The sequence below is a fragment of the Rutidosis leptorrhynchoides genome, chromosome 5 (genome assembly GCF_046630445.1).
Source record: "Rutidosis leptorrhynchoides isolate AG116_Rl617_1_P2 chromosome 5, CSIRO_AGI_Rlap_v1, whole genome shotgun sequence".
NCBI lineage: Eukaryota > Viridiplantae > Streptophyta > Magnoliopsida > Asterales > Asteraceae > Rutidosis > Rutidosis leptorrhynchoides.
The window spans coordinates 58150926-58171367 of NC_092337.1; the positions used below are offsets into that span (position 1 = coordinate 58150926).

The window sequence follows — 20442 nt, forward strand, 5'->3', positions numbered from 1 at the left end:
CCAGACTCACTAATGCATCCTAACAAACTCGATAAGACACACTAATGCAAAATTCTGGTTCTCTAAGACCAACGCTCTGATACCAACTGAAATGTCCCGTTCTTATTGATTAAAAACGTTCCATATTAATTGATTTCGTTGCGAGGTTTTGACCTCTATATGAGACGTTTTTCAAAGACTGCATTCATTTTAAAACAAACCATAACCTTTATTTCATCAATAAAGGTTTAAAAAGCTTTACGTAGATTATCAAATAATGATAATCTAAAATATCCTGTTTACACACGACCATTACATAATGGTTTACAATACAAATATGTTACAACAAAATAAGTTTCTTGAATGCAGTTTTTACACAATATCATACAAGCATGGACTCCAATTCTCGTCCTTATTTAAGTATGCGACAGCGGAAGCTCTTAATAATCACCTGAGAATAAACATGCTTAAAACGTCAACAAAGATGTTGGTGAGTTATAGGTTTAACCTATATATATCAAATCATAATAATAGACCACAAGATTTCATATTTCAATACACATCCCATACATAGAGATAAAAATCATTCATATGGTGAACACCTGGTAACCGACAATGACAAGATGCATATATAAGAATATCCCCATCATTCCGGGACACCCTTCGGATATGATATAAATTTCGAAGTACTAAAGCATCCGGTACTTTGGATGGGGTTTGTTAGGCCCGATAGATCTATCTTTAGGATTCGCGTCAATTAGGGTGTCTGTTCCCTAATTCTTAGATTACCAGACTTAATAAAAAGGGGCATATTCGATTTCGATAATTCAACCATAGAATGTAGTTTCACGTACTTGTGTCTATTTTGTAAATCATTTATAAAACCTGCATGTATTCTCATCCCAAAAATATTAGATTTTAAAAGTGGGACTATAACTCACTTTCACAGATTTTTACTTCGTCGGGAAGTAAGACTTGGCCACTGGTTGATTCACGAACCTATAACAATATATACATATATATATCAAAGTATGTTCAAAATATATTTACAACACTTTTAATATATTTTGATGTTTTAAGTTTATTAAGTCAGCTGTCCTCGTTAGTAACCTACAACTAGTTGTCCACAGTTAGATGTACAGAAATAAATCGATAAATATTATCTTGAATCAATCCACGACCCAGTGTATACGTATCTCAGTATTGATCACAACTCAAACTATATATATTTTGGAATCAACCTCAACCCTGTATAGCTAACTCCAACATTCACATATAGAGTGTCTATGGTTGTTCCGAAATATATATAGATGTGTCGACATGATAGGTCGAAACATTGTATACGTGTCTATGGTATCTCAAGATTACATAATATACAATACAAGTTGATTAAGTTATGGTTGGAATAGATTTGTTACCAATTTTCACGTAGCTAAAATGAGAAAAATTATCCAATCTTGTTTTACCCATAACTTCTTCATTTTAAATCCGTTTTGAGTGAATCAAATTGCTATGGTTTCATATTGAACTCTATTTTATGAATCTAAACAGAAAAGTATAGGTTTATAGTCGGAAAAATAAGTTACAAGTCGTTTTTGTAAAGTTAGTCATTTCAGTCGAAAGAACGACGTCTAGATGACCATTTTAGAAAACATACTTCCACTTTGAGTTTAACCATAATTTTTGGATATAGTTTCATGTTCATAATAAAAATCATTTTCCCAGAATAACAACTTTTAAATCAAAGTTTATCATAGTTTTTAATTAACTAACCCAAAACAGCCCGCGGTGTTACTACGACGGCGTAAATCCGGTTTTACGGTGTTTTTCGTGTTTCCAGGTTTTAAATCATTAAGTTAGCATATCATATAGATATAGAACATGTGTTTAGTTGATTTTAAAAGTCAAGTTAGAAGGATTAACTTTTGTTTGCGAACAAGTTTAGAATTAACTAAACTATGTTCTAGTGATTACAAGTTTAAACCTTCGAATAAGATAGCTTTATATGTATGAATCGAATGATGTTATGAACATCATTACTACCTTAAGTTCCTTGGATAAACCTACTGGAAAAGAGAAAAATGGATCTAGCTTCAATGGATCCTTGGATGGCTCGAAGTTCTTGAAGCAGAATCATGACACGAAAACAAGTTCAAGTAAGATCATCACTTGAAATAAGATTGTTATAGTTATAGAAATTGAACCAAAGTTTGAATATGATTATTACCTTGTATTAGAATGATAACCTACTGTAAGAAACAAAGATTTCTTGAGGTTGGATGATCACCTTACAAGATTGGAAGTGAGCTAGCAAACTTGAAAGTATTCTTGATTTTATGAAACTAGAACTTTTGAAATTTATGAAGAACACTTAGAACTTGAAGATAGAACTTGAGAGAGATCAATTAGATGAAGAAAATTGAAGAATGAAAGTGTTTGTAGGTGTTTTTGGTCGTTGGTGTATGGATTAGATATAAAGGATATGTAATTTTGTTTTCATGTAAATAAGTCATGAATGATTACTCATATTTTTGTAATTTTATGAGATATTTCATGCTAGTTGCCAAATGATGGTTCCCACATGTGTTAGGTGACTCACATGGGCTGCTAAGAGCTGATCATTGGAGTGTATATACCAATAGTACATACATCTAAAAGCTGTGTATTGTACGAGTACGAATACGGATGCATACGAGTAGAATTGTTGATGAAACTGAACGAGGATGTAATTGTAAGCATTTTTGTTAAGTAGAAGTATTTTGATAAGTGTCTTGAAGTCTTTCAAAAGTGTATGAATACATATTAAAACACTACATGTATATACATTTTAACTGAGTCGTTAAGTCATCGTTAGTCGTTACATGTAAATATTGTTTTGAAACCTTTAGGTTAACGATCTTGTTGAATGTTGTTAACCCATTGTTTATTATAACAAATGAGATATTAAATTGTTATATTATCATGATATTATGATATATAATATATCTCAGTATGATGTATATACAGTTAAATGTCGTTACAACGATAATCGTTACATATATGTCTCGTTTCGAAATCATTAAGTTAGTAGTCTTATTTTTACATATGTATTTCATTGTTAATACACTTAATAATATATTTACTTATCATTTAACATAATTAACCAAGTGTATCAATATCTTAATATGATTCATATGTACCTAGTAAGACGTTGTTATAACGATAATCGTTATGTATATCGTTTTCGAGTTTCTTAAATTAATAGTCTCATTTTTATGTATATAACTCATTGTTAAAATACCTAATGAGATACATACTTATAATAAAAACATGTTAACTATATATATAACCATATATATGTCATCGTATAGTTTTTACAAGTTTTAACGTTCGTGAATCACCGGTCAACTTGGGTGGTCAATTGTCTATATGAAACATATTTCAATTAATCAAGTCTTAACAAGTTTGATTGCTTAACATGTTGGAAACATTTAATCATGTAAATATCAATCTCAATTAATATATATAAACATGGAAAAGTTCGGGTCACTACATAACGTTCGTGAATCACCGGTCAACTTGGGTGGTCAATTGTCTATATGAAACATATTTCAATTAATCAAGTCTTAACAAGTTTGATTGCTTAACATGTTGGAAACACTTAATCATGTAAATAACAATTTCATTTAATATATATATAAACATGGAAAAGTTCGGGTCACTACAGTACCTACCCGTTAAATAAATTTCGTCCCGAAATTTTAAGCAGTTGGAGGTGTTGACGTATCTTCTGGAAATAAATGCGGGTATTTCTTCTTCATCTGATCTTCACACTCCCAGGTGAACTCGGGTCCTCTACGAGCAATCCATAGAACCTTAACAATCGGTATCTTGTTTTGTTTAAGTCTCTTAACCTCACGATCCATTATTTCGACGGGTTCTTCAATGAATTGAAGTTTTTCATTGATTTGGATTTCGTCCAACGGAATAGTGAGATCTTCTTTAGCAAAACATTTCTTCAAATTTGAGACGTGGAAAGTGTTATGTACCTTGGATTTAGTTTCCCCCGTTTACCAAATCTATAATCTTGAATGGTCCAATGTACCTTGGATTTAGTTTCCCCCGTTTACCAAATCGAACAACGCCTTTCCAAGGTAAAACCTTAAGCATGACCATTTCTCCAATTTCAAACTCTATATGTTTTCTTTTACTGTCCGCGTAGCTCTTTTGTCGACTCTGGGCAGTTTTCAATCTTTGTTGAATTTGGATTATTTTCTCGGTAGTTTCTTGTATTATCTCCGGACCCATAATCTGTCTATCCCCCACTTCACTCCAACAAATTGGAGACCTGCACTTTCTACCATAAAGTGCTTCAAACGGCGCCATCTCAATGCTTGAATGGTAGCTGTTGTTGTAGGAAAATTCTGCTAACGGTAGATGTCGATCCCAACTGTTTCCGAAATCAATAACACAAGCTCGTAGCATGTCTTCAAGCGTTTGTATCGTCCTTTCGCTCTGCCCATCAGTTTGTGGATGATAGGCAGTACTCATGTCTAGACGAGTTCCTAATGCTTGCTGTAATGTCTGCCAGAATCTTGAAATAAATCTGTCATCCCTATCAGAGACAATAGAGATTGGTATTCCATGTCTGGAGACGACTTCCTTCAAATACAGTCGTGCTAACTTCTCCATCTTGTCATCTTCTCTTATTGGCAGGAAGTGTGCTGACTTGGTGAGACGATCAACTATTACCCAAATAGTATCATAACCACTTGCAGTCCTTGGCAATTTAGTAATGAAATCCATGGTAATGTTTTCCCATTTCCATTCCGGGATTTCAGGTTGTTGTAGTAGACCTGATGGTTTCTGATGTTCAGCTTTGACCTTAGAACACGTCAAACATTCTCCTACATATTTAGCAATATCGGCTTTCATACCTGGCCACCAAAAATGTTTCTTAAGATCCTTGTACATCTTACCCGTTCCAGGATGTATTGAGTATATGGTTTTATGAGCTTCTCTAAGTACCATTTCTCTCATATCTCTAAATTTTGGTACCCAAATTCTTTCAGCCCTATACCGGGTTTCGTCTTCCCGAATATTAAGATGCTTCTCCGATCCTTTGGGTATTTCATCCTTTAAATTTCCCTCTTTTAAAACTCCTTGTTGCGCCTCCTTTATTTGAGTAGTAAGGTTAGTGTGAATCATTATATTCATAGATTTTACTCGAATGAGTTCTCTGTCCTTTCTGCTCAAGGCGTCGGCTACCACATTTGCCTTCCCCGGGTGGTAACGAATCTCAAAGTCGTAATCATTCAACAATTCAATCCACCTACGCTGCCTCATATTCAGTTGTTTCTGATTAAATATATGTTGAAGACTTTTGTGGTCGGTATATATAATACTTTTGACCCCATATAAGTAGTACCTCCAAGTCTTTAATGCAAAAACAACCGCGCCTAATTCCAAATCATGCGTCGTATAATTTTGTTCGTGAATCTTCAATTGTCTAGACGCATAAGCAATCACCTTCGTTCGTTGCATTAATACACAACCGAGACCTTGCTTTGATGCATCACAATAAATCACAAAATCATCATTCCCTTCAGGCGATGACAATATATGTGCCGTAGTTAGCTTTTTCTTCAATAACTGAAACGCTTTCTCTTGTTCATCATTCCATTCAAATTTCTTCCCTTTATGCGTTAATGCAGTCAAGGGTTTTGCTATTCTGGAAAAGTCTTTGATGAACCTTCTGTAGTAACCAGCTAGTCCTAAAAACTGGCGTATGTGTTTCGGAGTTTTTGGGGTTTCCTACTTTTCAACAGTTTCTATCTTTGCCGGATCCACCTTAATACCTTCTTTGTTCACTATGTGACCGAGGAATTGAAATTCTTCCAACCAAAATGCACACTTTGAAAACTTAGCGTACAATTCTTCCTTCCTCAATACTTCTAACACCTTTCTCAAATGTTCACCGTGTTCTTGGTCATTCTTTGAGTAAATAAGTATGTCATCAATGAAAACAATGACAAACTTGTCAAGGTATGGTCCACACACTCGGTTCATAAGGTCCATGAACACAGTTGGTGCATTAGTTAAACCAAACGGCATGACCATAAACTCGTAATGACCGTAACGTGTTCTGAAAGCAGTCTTTGGAATATCATCTTCTTTCACCCGCATTTGATGATACCCGGAACGTAAGTCAATCTTTGAATAAACAGACGAGCCTTGTAGTTGATCAAATAAGTCGTCGATTCTCGGTAGTGGGTAGCGGTTCTTGATGGTAAGTTTGTTCAACTCTCGATAGTCGATACACAACCTGAATGTACCATCTTTCTTCTTGACAAACAAAACAGGAGCTCCCCACGGTGATGTGCTTGGTCGAATGAAACCACGCTTTAAAAATTCTTGTAATTGGCTTTGCAGTTCTTTCATCTCGCTGGGTGCGAGTCTGTAAGGAGCACGAGCTATTGGTGCAGCTCCTGGTACAAGATCTATTTGAAATTCAACGGATCGATGTGGGGGTAATCCCGGTAATTCTTTCGGAAATACATCGGGAAATTCTTTTGCGATGGGAACATCATTGATGCTCTTTTCTTCAGTTTGTACTTTCTCGACGTGTGCTAGAACAGTATAGCAACATTTTCTTATTAGTTTTTGTGCCTTCAAATTACTAATAAGATGTAGCTTCGTGTTGCCCTTTTCTCCGTACACCATTAAGGGTTTTCCTTTTTCTCGTATAATGTGAATTGCATTTTTGTAACAAACGATCTCTGCTTTCACTTCTTTCAACCAGTCTATACCGATTATCACATCAAAACTCCCTAACTCTACTGGTATCAAGTCAATCTTAAATGTTTCGCTAACCAGTTTAATATCTCGATTCCGACATACATTATCTGCTGAAATTAATTTACCATTTGCTAATTCGAGTAAAAATTTACTATCCAACGGCGTCAATGGACAACTTAATTTAGCACAAAAATCTCTACTCATATAGCTTCTATCCGCACCCGAATCAAATAAAACGTAAGCAGATTTATTGTCAATAAGAAACGTACCCGTAACAAGCTCCGGGTCTTCCTGTGCCTCTGCCGCATTAATATTGAAAACTCTTCCGCGGCCTTGTCCATTCGTGTTCTCCTGGTTCGGGTAATTTCTAATAATGTGGCCCGATTTTCCACATTTATAACAAACTACATTGGCATAACTTGCTCCGGCACTACTTGCTCCACCATTACTCGTTCCGACACCATTTGTTCCTTTCGTTCTATTAACCCTTGGTCCATAGACCTCACACTTCACCGCGCTAAGACCATTTATTTTACACTTGTTGCAAAATTTGGTGCAGTACCCCGAGTGATACTTTTCACACCTTTGGCATAGCTGCTTCTGATTGTTGTTGTTGTTGCGGTTATTATTGTTGTTGGGATGATTGTTGTAGTTGTTGTTGTTGTTGTTGTTGTTGTTGGGCCGTTTGTTGTAGTTGCGATTGATGTTGCGATTGTTGGGATAATTGTTGCGATTATTGTTGTAATTTCTGTTGTTGTTGTATTGGTGATTCTTATCACCGTTTTCCTCCCACTTTCTTTTGACTTGCTTCACATTGGCCTCTTCAGCAGTCTGTTCTTTAATTCTTTCTTCAATCTGGTTCACTAGTTTGTGAGCCATTCTACATGCCTGTTGTATGGAGTCGGGCTCGTGTGAACTTATATCTTCTTGGATTATTTCCGGTAATCCTTTCACAAACGCGTCGATCTTCTCTTCCTCATCTTCGAATGCTCCCGGACACAATAGGCACAATTCTGTGAATCGTCTTTCGTACGTGGTAATATCAAATCCTTGGGTTCGTAACCCTCTAAGTTCTGTCTTGAGCTTATTGACCTCGGCTCTGGGACGGTACTTCTAGTTCATCAAGTGCTTGAATGCTGACCACGGTAGTGCGTACGCATCGTCTTGTCCCACTTGCTCTAGATAGGTATTCCACCATGTTAACGCAGAACCTGTGAAGGTATGCGTAGCGTACTTCACTTTGTCCTCTTCAGTACACTTACTTATGGCAAACACCGATTCGACCTTCTCGGTCCACCGTTTCAATCCGATCGGTCCTTCGGTTCCATCAAATTCCAAAGGTTTGCAGGCAGTGAATTCTTTGTAGGTGCATCCTACATGATTTCCTGTACTGCTAGATCCAAGGTTATTATTGGTATGTAGCGCAGCCTGTACTGCGGCTATATTTGAAGCTAGAAAAGTACGGAATTCTTCTTCATTCATATTCACGGTGTGTCGAGTATTCGGTGCCATTTCCTTCAAAATAGTCAAATGGAACAAGTTAATCATACAGAATATTAAGAGTAGTTAATAGTATTTCATAGCATAATATGAACTCATTTATAAAAGCTTTTTCTTCATATTAGCGTTTTATAAGTTTAAATTCGGGTAGTACCTACCCGTTAAGTTCATACTTAGTAGCTAATATACAATTCAACTACTACAATTCTATATGAAAAACTGATTATAATAATATTTCGCGTTCAAACTTTTATACAATATTTTACAAACTTACAATACCGCTTATTTTACATAAAGCATGAAATATAGCACACAATGACTTTGATACAAGATAGTTGTGAAGATAATTCTAGCTAGTACACAAGTCGTTCAGCAAAGGCAATAAAGACACGTAATTCATACGTCCAGAAACAAGTCATGCATTCTGGTTTTACTAGGACTACTTCCCATCCTTGGTCTTGTGGAACATAACCGTTATGGCCGTTGATAAGACAGCGTGTTGTAACGTCGTCAAAGGGACGAGGGTTACGTAATGACCAACAGTCTCGTAATAACCTAAAAACCTCATTTCTTACCCCAATTACCGACTCCGTCACTTGTGGGAACGTTTTGTTTAATAGTTGTAGCCCGATGTTCTTTTTCTCACTTTGGTGAGAAGTGAACATTACTAACCCGTAAGCATAGCATGCTTCTTTATGTTGCATGTTAGCCGCTTTTTCTAAATCATGAAGTCCTATATTCGGATACATTGAGTCAAAATAATTTCTTAACCCGTTGCGTAAAATAGCATTTGGGTTCCCCGTAATATATGCGTCAAAGTAAACACATCGTAACTTATGGGTTTCCCAATGTGATATCCCCCATCTTTCAAACGAAAGTCTCTTATAAACCAAGACATTCTTGGAACGTTCTTCGAATGTCTTACAAACTGATCTCGCCTTAAATAGTTGTGCGGAGGAATTCTGACCGACTCTAGACAAGATTTCATCAATCATGTCTCCGGGTAGGTCTCTTGAAATATTGGGTTGTCTATCCATTTTGTGTTTTTATACTGTAAAATAGACAAGAGTTAGATTCATAAAAAAAAAATACTTATTAATACAAGCAATTTTTACATATATCATAAAGCATAAGCATATTATATTACATATATTACACCACACGAATACAACTATCTTATTCCGACTCGCTCGTTTCTTCTTCTTCGGTTTTGGTTAGTTTTGCCAAGTTTCTAGGGATATATGATGTTCCCCTAATACGAGCTGTCGTTTTCCACAATGGTTTAGAAAAACCTGGTGGTTTAGAGGTTCCCGGTTCATTGTTACAACTTAAGGGCTTCGGGGGTTGACGATACATATAAAGTTCATCGGGGTTGGAATTAGATTTCTCTATTTTTATGCCCTTTCCCTTATTATTTTCTTTTGCCTTTTTAAATTCAGTTGGGGTAATTTCTATAACATCATCGGAATTCTCGTCGGAATCCGATTCATTGGAGAATTGGTAATCCTCCCAATATTTTGCTTCCTTGGCGGAAACACCATTGACCATAATTAACCTTGGTCGGCCGGTTGAGGATTTTCTTTTACTTAACCGTTTTATTATTTCCCCCACCGGTTCTATTTCCTCCTCCGGTTCCTCCTCTTCCGGTTCTGATTCTTCTTCCGGTTCTGATTCTTCTTCCGGTTCTTCTTCGGGAACTTGTGAATCAGTCCAATATATATTTGACTCTTCGTTATTATTAGGTGAGTCAATGGGATTTGTGCTAGAGGTAGACATCTATCACACAATATCAAACATGTTAAGAGATTAATATATCACATAATATATACATGTTAATAATATATAGTTTCCAACAAAAATGTTAAGCAATCATTTTTAAAGAAAACACGATCGAAGTCCAGACTCACTAATGCATCCTAACAAACTCGATAAGACACACTAATGCAAATTTTCTGGTTCTCTAAGACCAACGCTCGGATACCAACTGAAATGTCCCATTCTTATTGATTAAAAACGTTCCATATTAATTGATTTCGTTGCGAGGTTTTGACCTCTATATGAGACGTTTTTCAAAGACTGCATTCATTTTAAAACAAACCATAACCTTTATTTCATCAATAAAGGTTTAAAAAGCTTTACGTAGATTATCAAATAATGATAATCTAAAATATCCTGTTTACACACGACCATTACATAATGGTTTACAATACAAATATGTTACAACAAAATAAGTTTCTTGAATGCAGTTTTTACACAATATCATACAAGCATGGACTCCAAATCTCGTCCTTATATAAGTATGCGACAGCGGAAGCTCTTAATAATCACCTGAGAATAAACATGCTTAAAACGTCAACAAAAATGTTGGTGAGTTATAGGTTTAACCTATATATATCAAATCATAATAATAGACCACAAGATTTCATATTTCAATACACATCCCATACATAGAGATAAAAATCATCATATGGTGAACACCTGGTAACCGACATTAACAAGATGCATATATAAGAATATCCCCATCATTCCAGGACACCCTTCGGATATGATATAAATTTCGAAGTACTAAAGCATCCGGTACTTTGGATGGGGTTTGTTAGGCCCAATAGATCTATCTTTAGGATTCGCGTCAATTAGGGTGTTTGTTCCCTAATTCTTAGATTACCAGACTTAATAAAAAGGGGCATATTCGATTTCGATAATTCAACCATAGAATGTAGTTTCACGTACTTGTGTCTATTTTGTAAATCATTTATAAAACCTGCATGTATTCTCATCCCAAAAATATTAGATTTTAAAAGTGGGACTATAACTCACTTTCACAGATTTTTACTTCGTCGGAAAGTAAGACTTGGCCACTGGTTGATTCACGTACCTATAACAATATATACATATATATCAAAGTATGTTCAAAATATATTTACAACACTTTTAATATATTTTGATGTTTTAAGTTTATTAAGTCAGCTGTTCTCGTTAGTAACCTACAACTAGTTGTCCACAGTTAGATGTACAGAAATAAATCGATAAATATTATCTTGAATCAATCCACGACCCAGTGTATACGTATATCAGTATTGATCACAACTCAAACTATATATATTTTGGAATCAACCTCAACCCTGTATAGCTAACTCCAACATTCACATATAAAGTGTCTATGGTTGTTCCGAAATATATATAGATGTGTCGACATGATAGGTCGAAACATTGTATACGTGTCTATGGTATCTCGAGATTACATAATATACAATACAAGTTGATTAAGTTATGGTTGGAATAGATTTGTTACCAATTTTCACGTAGCTAAAATGAGAAAAATTATCCAATCTTGTTTTACCCATAACTTCTTCATTTTAAATCCGTTTTGAGTGAATCAAATTGCTATGGTTTCATATTGAACTCTATTTTATGAATCTAAACAGAAAAAGTATAGGTTTATAGTCGGAAAAATAAGTTACAAGTCATTTTTGTAAAGGTAGTCATTTCAGTCGAAAGAACGACGTCTAGATGACCATTTTAGAAAACATGCTTCCACTTTGAGTTTAACCATAATTTTTGGATATAGTTTCATGTTCATAATAAAAATCATTTTCCCAGAAAAACAACTTTTAAATCAAAGTTTATCATAGTTTTTAATTAACTAACCCAAAATAGCCCGCGGTGTTACTACGACGGCGTAAATCCGGTTTTACGGTGTTTTTCATATTTCCAGGTTTTAAATCATTAAGTTAGCATATCATATAGATATAGAACATGTGTTTAGTTGATTTTAAAAGTCAAGTTAGAAGGATTAACTTTTGTTTGCGAACAAGTTTAGAATTAACTAAACTATGTTCTAGTGATTACAAGTTTAAACCTTCGAATAAGATAGCTTTATATGTATGAATCGAATGATGTTATGAACATCATTACTACCTTAAGTTCCTTGGATAAACCTACTGGAAAAGAGAAAAATGGATCTAGCTTCAACGGATCCTTGGATGGCTCGAAGTTCTTGAAGCAGAATCATGACACGAAAACAAGTTCAAGTAAGATCATCACTTGAAATAAGATTGTTATAGTTATAGAAATTGAACCAAAGTTTGAATATGATTATTACCTTGTATTAGAATGATAACCTACTGTAAGAAACAAAGATTTCTTGAGGTTGGATTATCACCTTACAAGATTGGAAGTGAGCTAGCAAACTTGAAAGTATTCTTGATTTTATGTAACTAGAACTTTTAGAATTTATGAAGAACACTTAGAACTTGAAGATAGAACTTGAGAGAGATCAATTAGATGAAGAAAATTGAAGAATGAAAGTGTTTGTAGGTGTTTTTGGTCGTTGGTGTATGGATTAGATATAAAGGATATGTAATTTTGTTTTCATGTAAATAAATCATGAATGATTACTCATATTTTTGTAATTTTATGAGATATTTCATGCTATTTGCCAAATGATGGTTCCCACATGTGTTAGGTGACTCACATGGGCTGCTAAGAGCTGATCATTGGAGTGTATATACCAATAGTACATACATCTAAAAGCTGTGTATTGTACGAGTACGAATACGGGTGCATATGAGTAGAATTGTTGATGAAACTGAACGAGGATGTAATTGTAAGCATTTTTGTTAAGTAGAAGTATTTTGATAAGTGTATTGAAGTCTTTCAAAAGTGTATAAATACATATTAAAACACTACATGTATATACATTTTAACTGAGTCGTTAAGTCATCGTTAGTCGTTACATGAAAGTGTTGTTTTGAAACCTTTAGGTTAACGATCTTGTTAAATGTTGTTAACCCAATGTTTATAATATCAAATGAGATTTTAAATTATTATATTATCATGATATTATCATGTATGAATATCTCTTAATATGATATATATACATTAAATGTCTTTACAACGATAATCGTTACATATATGTCTCGTTTAAAAATCATTAAGTTAGTAGTCTTATTTTTACATATGTAGTTCATTGTTAATATACTTAATGATATGTTTACTTATCATAGTATCATGTTAACTATATATATATCCATATATATGTCATCTTATAGTTTTTACAAGTTTTAACGTTCGTGAATCACCGGTCAACTTGGGTGGTCAATTGTCTATATGAAACATATTTCAATTAATCAAGTCTTAACAAGTTTGATTGCTTAACATGTTGGAAACACTTAATCATGTAAATAACAATTTCATTTAATATATATATAAACATGGAAAAGTTCGGGTCACTACATGATGAACTTGAGCAAAATGTGGGAAGTCAAGCTGGAGAAATCTTGACTCTTCAGACTCAGAATCAAGCATTGACTGAGAGATTGAACGAATGGGAGAAGAAGATTGTGATAGAAGAGGAGGATGGAGAACCAGATCCTTTTGGTACTGTTGGTGAAGAAGAAGAGGAGGACAGGGCTCTCGAGCTTGCTAAAGGTTATACAGAAGATAACCCGCTATATGTAACTCCACTTCAAGTTATAACAGTTTCTGAATTTTTAGCTATGCAGGATCGACTTAATCACTCTACTATTTACACTGATCTAGAAGAAGGGGAGATCCCTCCGGATCTCACCGAAACTGAGCAGGAGTTGATGGAGCGTCTAGAGCGATAAGCTAAGGAATCTGCTGACGCTGCATCAAAAGCTTCAACCGAAGCTTCGACTTCAGAGGATCATAATTGTGATGATGATATGAGTGATACTGATGTTTTTGATGAGAGTGATAATAGTTTTGATGAATTTGTTATTGAGGATGAGCCAACTGAGCCTTATCCTCGTTATGAAGGCTGTGATGATGATTATCCAACTTTTGCTGAGTACTTTCGAATGAATGATGAACTTTTGAACAGAAAGTGCAAGGAAAAAGAACAGAACGAGCAAGAGAGTGTTTTGCCGGAAGGCTTCTTACCGGTTAAATTCAACATGAACTTTTGAACAGAAAGTGCAAGGAAAAAGAACAGAACGAGCAAGAGAATGTGTTGCCGGAAGGCTTCTTGCCGGTTAAATTCAACAAAGAACAGGTTGAAGTTTTGGAAGAGGATTGGAAGATTTCAATGAGAATTCGTAATTATGTGATGAAACCTGAGGTGGAGCCTCAATTTTTGAAGTTTATAGAGCAATGTGAGAGTTTGCGTGCTAAAGGAAAGATAATAGCCTGGGCTTATATTAAAGAATTTGATATATATATGCGATCAAGAAAGAACACAGAGTGGATTATATCAAGTATGCATACGAATTCAAATCGTTACCATATTTTGAATTTATGCAGATTGCAAGGCTAAAGATGTTATATCAGGATTATGTTGGTATTCCTGATCTTTTGGTTCGTAAGATAAGAAGATCGTTTCGGTCACCTAATTTTGTAGGCTTTCGACCACAATTTCCAAAGATCTCTTACAGGACAAACAGGAAAATAGGGGTAAGGAGGAAGATAGTAAAATATCAACCTGTGAAATATATGCGAAAGGTTCCATTGAGGAAAATGCCGCAACACTTCAGCTCTCGTTTTCGTTGGTGGTATTATGATGAACGCTCGGAGGAAGCAGTTATTGTGTTAGACAAAGATGGAGGAGATGAAAATGATAGTATAAGGGTTTTAGATCCAGTTTGGTTGAGGAACTGCTGTGAGGAAGATATGTTCACCTTATACTACAACCGGATGCTGTATCGTCCAGAAAATCGTGTGCAGGCTGAACAGTACTGCAGAGTTGTGAAACTTTGCTATCTGAAGAACTGGGTGATAGATCCTTTTACTGATTGATAACTGAATCTTTGTGCTCTACGGCTAGGTCTTAGGGGGAATTTGTTGGTGCATGAAACCCCAGTCGTAGTTTATCTTTACGTTTAACACATTCGGTTATGTAATAATGTTTACTTGTGACTATTGATTACGTTTGTGATTGTGAGTACTTAATTTATTAAATAATCAATATGTTAAACTGCACACACAGTCGACCGAGTGTGTGTACACACTCGACCGACTGTGTTACTCAGTCGACCGACTGAGAGACACACTCGACCGAGTGTGTCTGACCTGCCGTATATATACGGGTTGAGACTTTTTGATTGAGTTTGATCATCCCATTTACCCTAGTCGACTGGTTTTCGTCTCCAGAGAACCCTAACACCATATACCACCGAAATATATTGTTTAGGCATCGATCTAATCTAGTTCTTGTTCTAGGTTTGATCTATTTGATCCCGATACGACCCATATCTCGGTTTAACCCTATTCTAGTGAATTTCGCCTCTAGGATAGTTGACAAGCGACCTAAGATCCGTGAATAAACGTCTACATTAGCAATAATTGCTTTAGGTTTCAAACTCTTTACAATGGCCTTCTTCACGGTTGCTTTCTTCGGTGTAACCTTTGCAGCAGGTGCTTTTTTCCCAGCCGTAGATCTAGTAGACTTCCGTGCAACTTTACCCGGTTTAGTTGGCGTCTTAGGATTTGGCTTATCCTTTGCAGCTGCAGCTTTCGGCTTTGCAGCTGGCTTAGCTACAGCTTTCTTCGGCTTGGCTTTCATAGCTGGCTTAGGCTTAGCAGCAGATTTTGGCTTGGCTACAGCTTTTGCCTTTGGAGCAGCCTTAGGCTTGGCGACCGCTTTCTTAGCAGGAGCCTTTTTAGCGACTGTCTTTGGCTTGGTGGCTTTTTTCGGCTTAGCAGCGGGTTTCTTCTTCGCCGGAGCAGATGTAGCCGGAGCTTTCGCCACCGGTAGCTTGTACGATGCCTTGACTTTAACTAATTTACCAGCAGCAACGAATTTTTTCAATTGAGTCAACAAAACCTTCTTGAAATTCCCCGGAAGATTCTTTTGCTTCTCTTCGATAAATTTCGTGATCGTATACTGAATAGATCCGGTCTTTTCCTTCAACGTCACAATTGTGTCCTTGATCATGGGGTATTGTTGTTGGACTTTGAATTGTATTAGGATGGTAAACAAGATTGCTAAAGTTTGTGAAATGGGGTATTATTGTTGTTGTTGTTGTTGTAAATGTGTTAAACGATTGTTGTTTCAGCTGCTTTCATATTTAGAATTTAGTTGTATTGTTAACTGGTTTGTAATTTCTTGTGTTGATAAAGCATGAATATATCGAATTGTTTGTTCTATTTTTGCTTCTGTATGTGAGGTGTCAGATATTCTTTTAACAATGTTTTTGATAATATTGGTACTGCAGATTGTGGGTACTATTCAGTGGATACTGTGTCGCTATTAGTGGGTGCTTAAAGTTGATTAAATAGACAGACTTATGATTCTTAGTGGGAATCATGAGAGCCGACAGATTACTCAAGTGTAAGACCTTTAATTTGTTGAATAGTTTTATGTTGTGGCGATGATTGGAGGATAGGTTCATGCAGTGGCGGTACCAGGATTCCAAGTCACCGGGGGCAAAAAAAAAAAAATTTAAAACCATGGCAATTTTTTGGGCAAAATATGGAGATTTTGGTGCAAAAAAATGGAGGTTTTTAAGCAAATTATGGAGGTTTTGGGACAAAATTTTAACATTTGTGGATAAAATTTGAAGGTTTTGGGGTAAAATTTGGAGATTTTTGGGCAAAATTTAAAGGTTTTGGGGCAAAAAAAAATTCACTAGAGGCAAAGTCGAAAAATCCAAAAATTTTACACTGAAAAATTAAAAATTCACTGGGGGCGGCTGCCCACGCCTGTCCCCATTAAAAACCGACCCTGGGTTCATGACCACTAATATGCTAAATGAAGCTTATAATGCTCAAAAATGATCATCAACATATAACAAACTAAGGTTAGTTTTGTTCGCTTATGAGTTAAGTTCAGAAAGGTGTATGTTCGCTTATGAGTTTGTATCCTTGATCAATCTATCTATAGTATCTATTAAATCTTTAATTTGATGACATCATAAATAAGCTATATCTTTTGTTAGAAATTAACAATTCAAAACAAAAAAGAAAATATTAGAGGACATCTAGATGATGTCATTAAATAATTTAATTACAATTTACAAAAATTAAAATTTATTAGATTATTCAAAAAAAGCTATATGTGGTTTTACGGGTCATTAAACTAAATGACTTTAACATTATATTCACTTACTACATAAAACATATCATTAAACTGTTTCTTTTAAACAAATCCGTAATTTCACGGGTCATTTCACTAGTATATACTTAAATCTTAAAAATCTTAAGCGTAAAAAAAATGTCTATTAGTTAGATATATTTATTATTACTTTTGTTGATTTTGTTATGTTCATGGAAACAGACAATACAGCTCCGGTCACAGATGAGGCTTCGATTCTAGCACACTCCATCATCCATACCTAAATACAAACACTTTGACCGTATCGTTTATGGTTTTACATTCCACCCTTATGCTTTTTTCTATTGTAATGAGTAATGAATTTGTAACTTCATTATTAATGGTATACTTCATAGGTTATCTGTTTTTTGTGTTTTTACAAACTAATAAAGTAACAAAGACACCCATCTATTTACATAAAAGTTTGCAGGAAAACTATCAATTGTTCTAAAACGTAAGCATCAAACAAAATCATTCCAAACTGTCATTTTATTGTCCTAGAACACACTGTGCTCCTTCAGTTTACACTTCAACTTAAACAAACATGTACAGACTACAAACATTTACACTTAAACCTAAAAAAACATGAACAAACTACAAACATCCTTAAGAGCGATACAAAACACATAGTTAACTTAAAAGAAGGAATCACTACTCGAGTCGTTTTCACAAAGCAGATACAACTTAAATTTTGAATTGTTCCGTGCAGCTCGACCTTTAATCCATTCAAACTGTTCATCAACATAAAGAAACTTAAATCTATCCTCACCTTCATCGAAATACAAAACCGAAGTGCAATCAGATGGTATTGCCTGCTTAAGTGAATCGTGCAACCAATCCAAGAAAAAAATTGTGGACTCGCACACCTTGAACACCATTTTTTACCATCCAAATACCACCTCCAACCAAAAGAAAAGTTTCCACCATAAAATACATCCATAAATATATAACTATCATCATCGCTACAAAAAACAAAAAAACAATGTAAATACACAATCACAATATAATCGTGAACAGACATAAACCGTAACTACAGAATGCGAATATAACAATGAATAGCATTTTATAAAATCAAAACACAAAAGAAATTCGATGACATATACCTTGAATCATTGTTATACATTTTATGACACGGATGGTGTTTCACCATAAACTGTGAAACCTGAAACTGCTCTGCTTACAAATGAATAAAGAAAGTCATACACATCAGTAAAAAAGTATGCCATAAGTTTAACACAAAGTAAGTGTAATAAGGTACAATGCATAACCTAGATATATACATATATACGTATATAAGTGTGTATATATATATATATATATATATATATATATATATATATATATATATATATATATATATATATATATATATATATATATATATATATAGGGGCAGGATCAATGGGGAAGTAACCAATCGGGGGGAAGCGGGGGGAAGCAAAAAAAAATTTTTTCGTTTTTTTTTGAAAATTTTTTTTCTGACATCAAGATCACATGAAAATATGAACATTTAGAAGAGACACTTCATGATGAATGTTATTATTTAGGCGGGAAAACGATCGACAAAAATAACATTCAAGATAATATTGTTCGTGAAGAATATGAACGTTTTTTTTCATGTTTTGTGAAGTAAAATTTAGCCCGATTTAGAGTTTAGGGTTTAGGGTTTAGGGTTTGGTGTTTTGAGTTTATGGAATAAACCCAAAACACCAAACCATAAACCCTAAACTCTAAATCGGGCTAAATTTTACTTCACAAAACATGAAAAAAAACCGTTCATATTCTTCACGAACAATATTATCTTGAATGTTATTTTTGTCGATCGTTTTTTCCGCCTAAATAATAACATTCATCATGAAGTGTCTCTTCTAAATGTTCATATTTTCGTGTGATCTTGATGTCGGAAAAAAAAAATTTCAAAAAAAACGAAAAAAAAAGTTTTTGCTTCCCCCCGCTTCCCCCCGATTGGTTACTTCCCCATTGATCCTGCCCCTATATAGTGGTAGGATCAAGAGGGAAGTAACCATTCGGGGGGAATCGGGGGGAAGCAAAAACTTTTTTTTTTCGTTTTTTGAAAAAACTTTGTTCACGAACATTATAGATGAGATGAAAATATGAACATTTAGTAGAGACACTTTGTGATAAATGTTTTTATTTTGGCGGGAAAACGTTCGAAGAAGTAATATTTAACAATTATCGTATTTTTCGAGCGTATTTTGAGGTTTTAGCTATTGGGGTTTAGATATTAGGGTTTAGATATTAAGGTTTATAGGGTTTAGATATTAGGGTTTAGAAATTTAGGGTTTAGGGTTTAGATTTAGGGTTTAGATTTAGGATTTAGATTGAGTTTTTAACACGAACGGTTTAGAGTTTAGGGTTTAGAGTTTAGGGTTTGGGGTTTAGGTTTTGGTGTTTTGAGTTTATTCCATAAACCCAAAACACCAAACCCAAAACTCTAAACCCTAAACTCTAAACCGTTCGTGTTAAAAACTCAATCTAAATCCTAAATCTAAACCCTAAATCTAAACCCTAAACCCTAAATTTCTAAACCCTAATATCTAAACCCTATAAACCCTAATATCTAAACCCTAATATCTAAACCCCAATAGCTAAAACCTCAAAATACGCTCGAAAAATACGATAATTGTTAAATATTACTTCTTCGAGCGTTTTTTCGCCAAAATAAAAACATTTATCACAAAGTGTCTCTACTAAATGTTCATATTTTCATCTCATCTATAATGTTCGTGAACAAAGTTTTTTTTAAAAAAGAAAAAAAAAGTTTTTGCTTTCCCCCGCTTCCCCCCGAATGGTTACTTCCCTATTGATCCTACCATTATATATATATATATATATATATATATATATATATATATATATATATATATATATATATATATATACAGGGGCGGACCTATTAAGGGTCAGGGTGGGTATCCCGCCCCCAGTGGATTTGCAATTTTTAGTGTAAATTTTTTCGGTTTTTCGATTTTGACCCCGGTGGAATTTTTTTTTTGCCTCAAACCCTTCATATTTTGCTCCAAAACCCTAGTATTTTGCCCAAAAATCTCTAAATTTTGCTCAAAAACCTCTATATTTTGCCCCAAAATCTCCATATTTTGTCCCAAAAAAAT

The 20442-nt window shown here is 34.6% G+C and overlaps 1 protein-coding gene across 1 annotated transcript; it reads right to left on the bottom strand.

Annotated features, from left to right (window-relative positions):
• Positions 1-15442: 15442 nt before the first annotated feature.
• On the bottom strand, positions 15443-16150 carry LOC139848645 (uncharacterized). Its single transcript, XM_071838361.1, has one exon. The coding sequence runs from the start codon at positions 16148-16150 to the stop codon at positions 15443-15445; it is 708 nt and encodes a 235-aa protein (XP_071694462.1).
• Positions 16151-20442: the final 4292 nt, after the last annotated feature.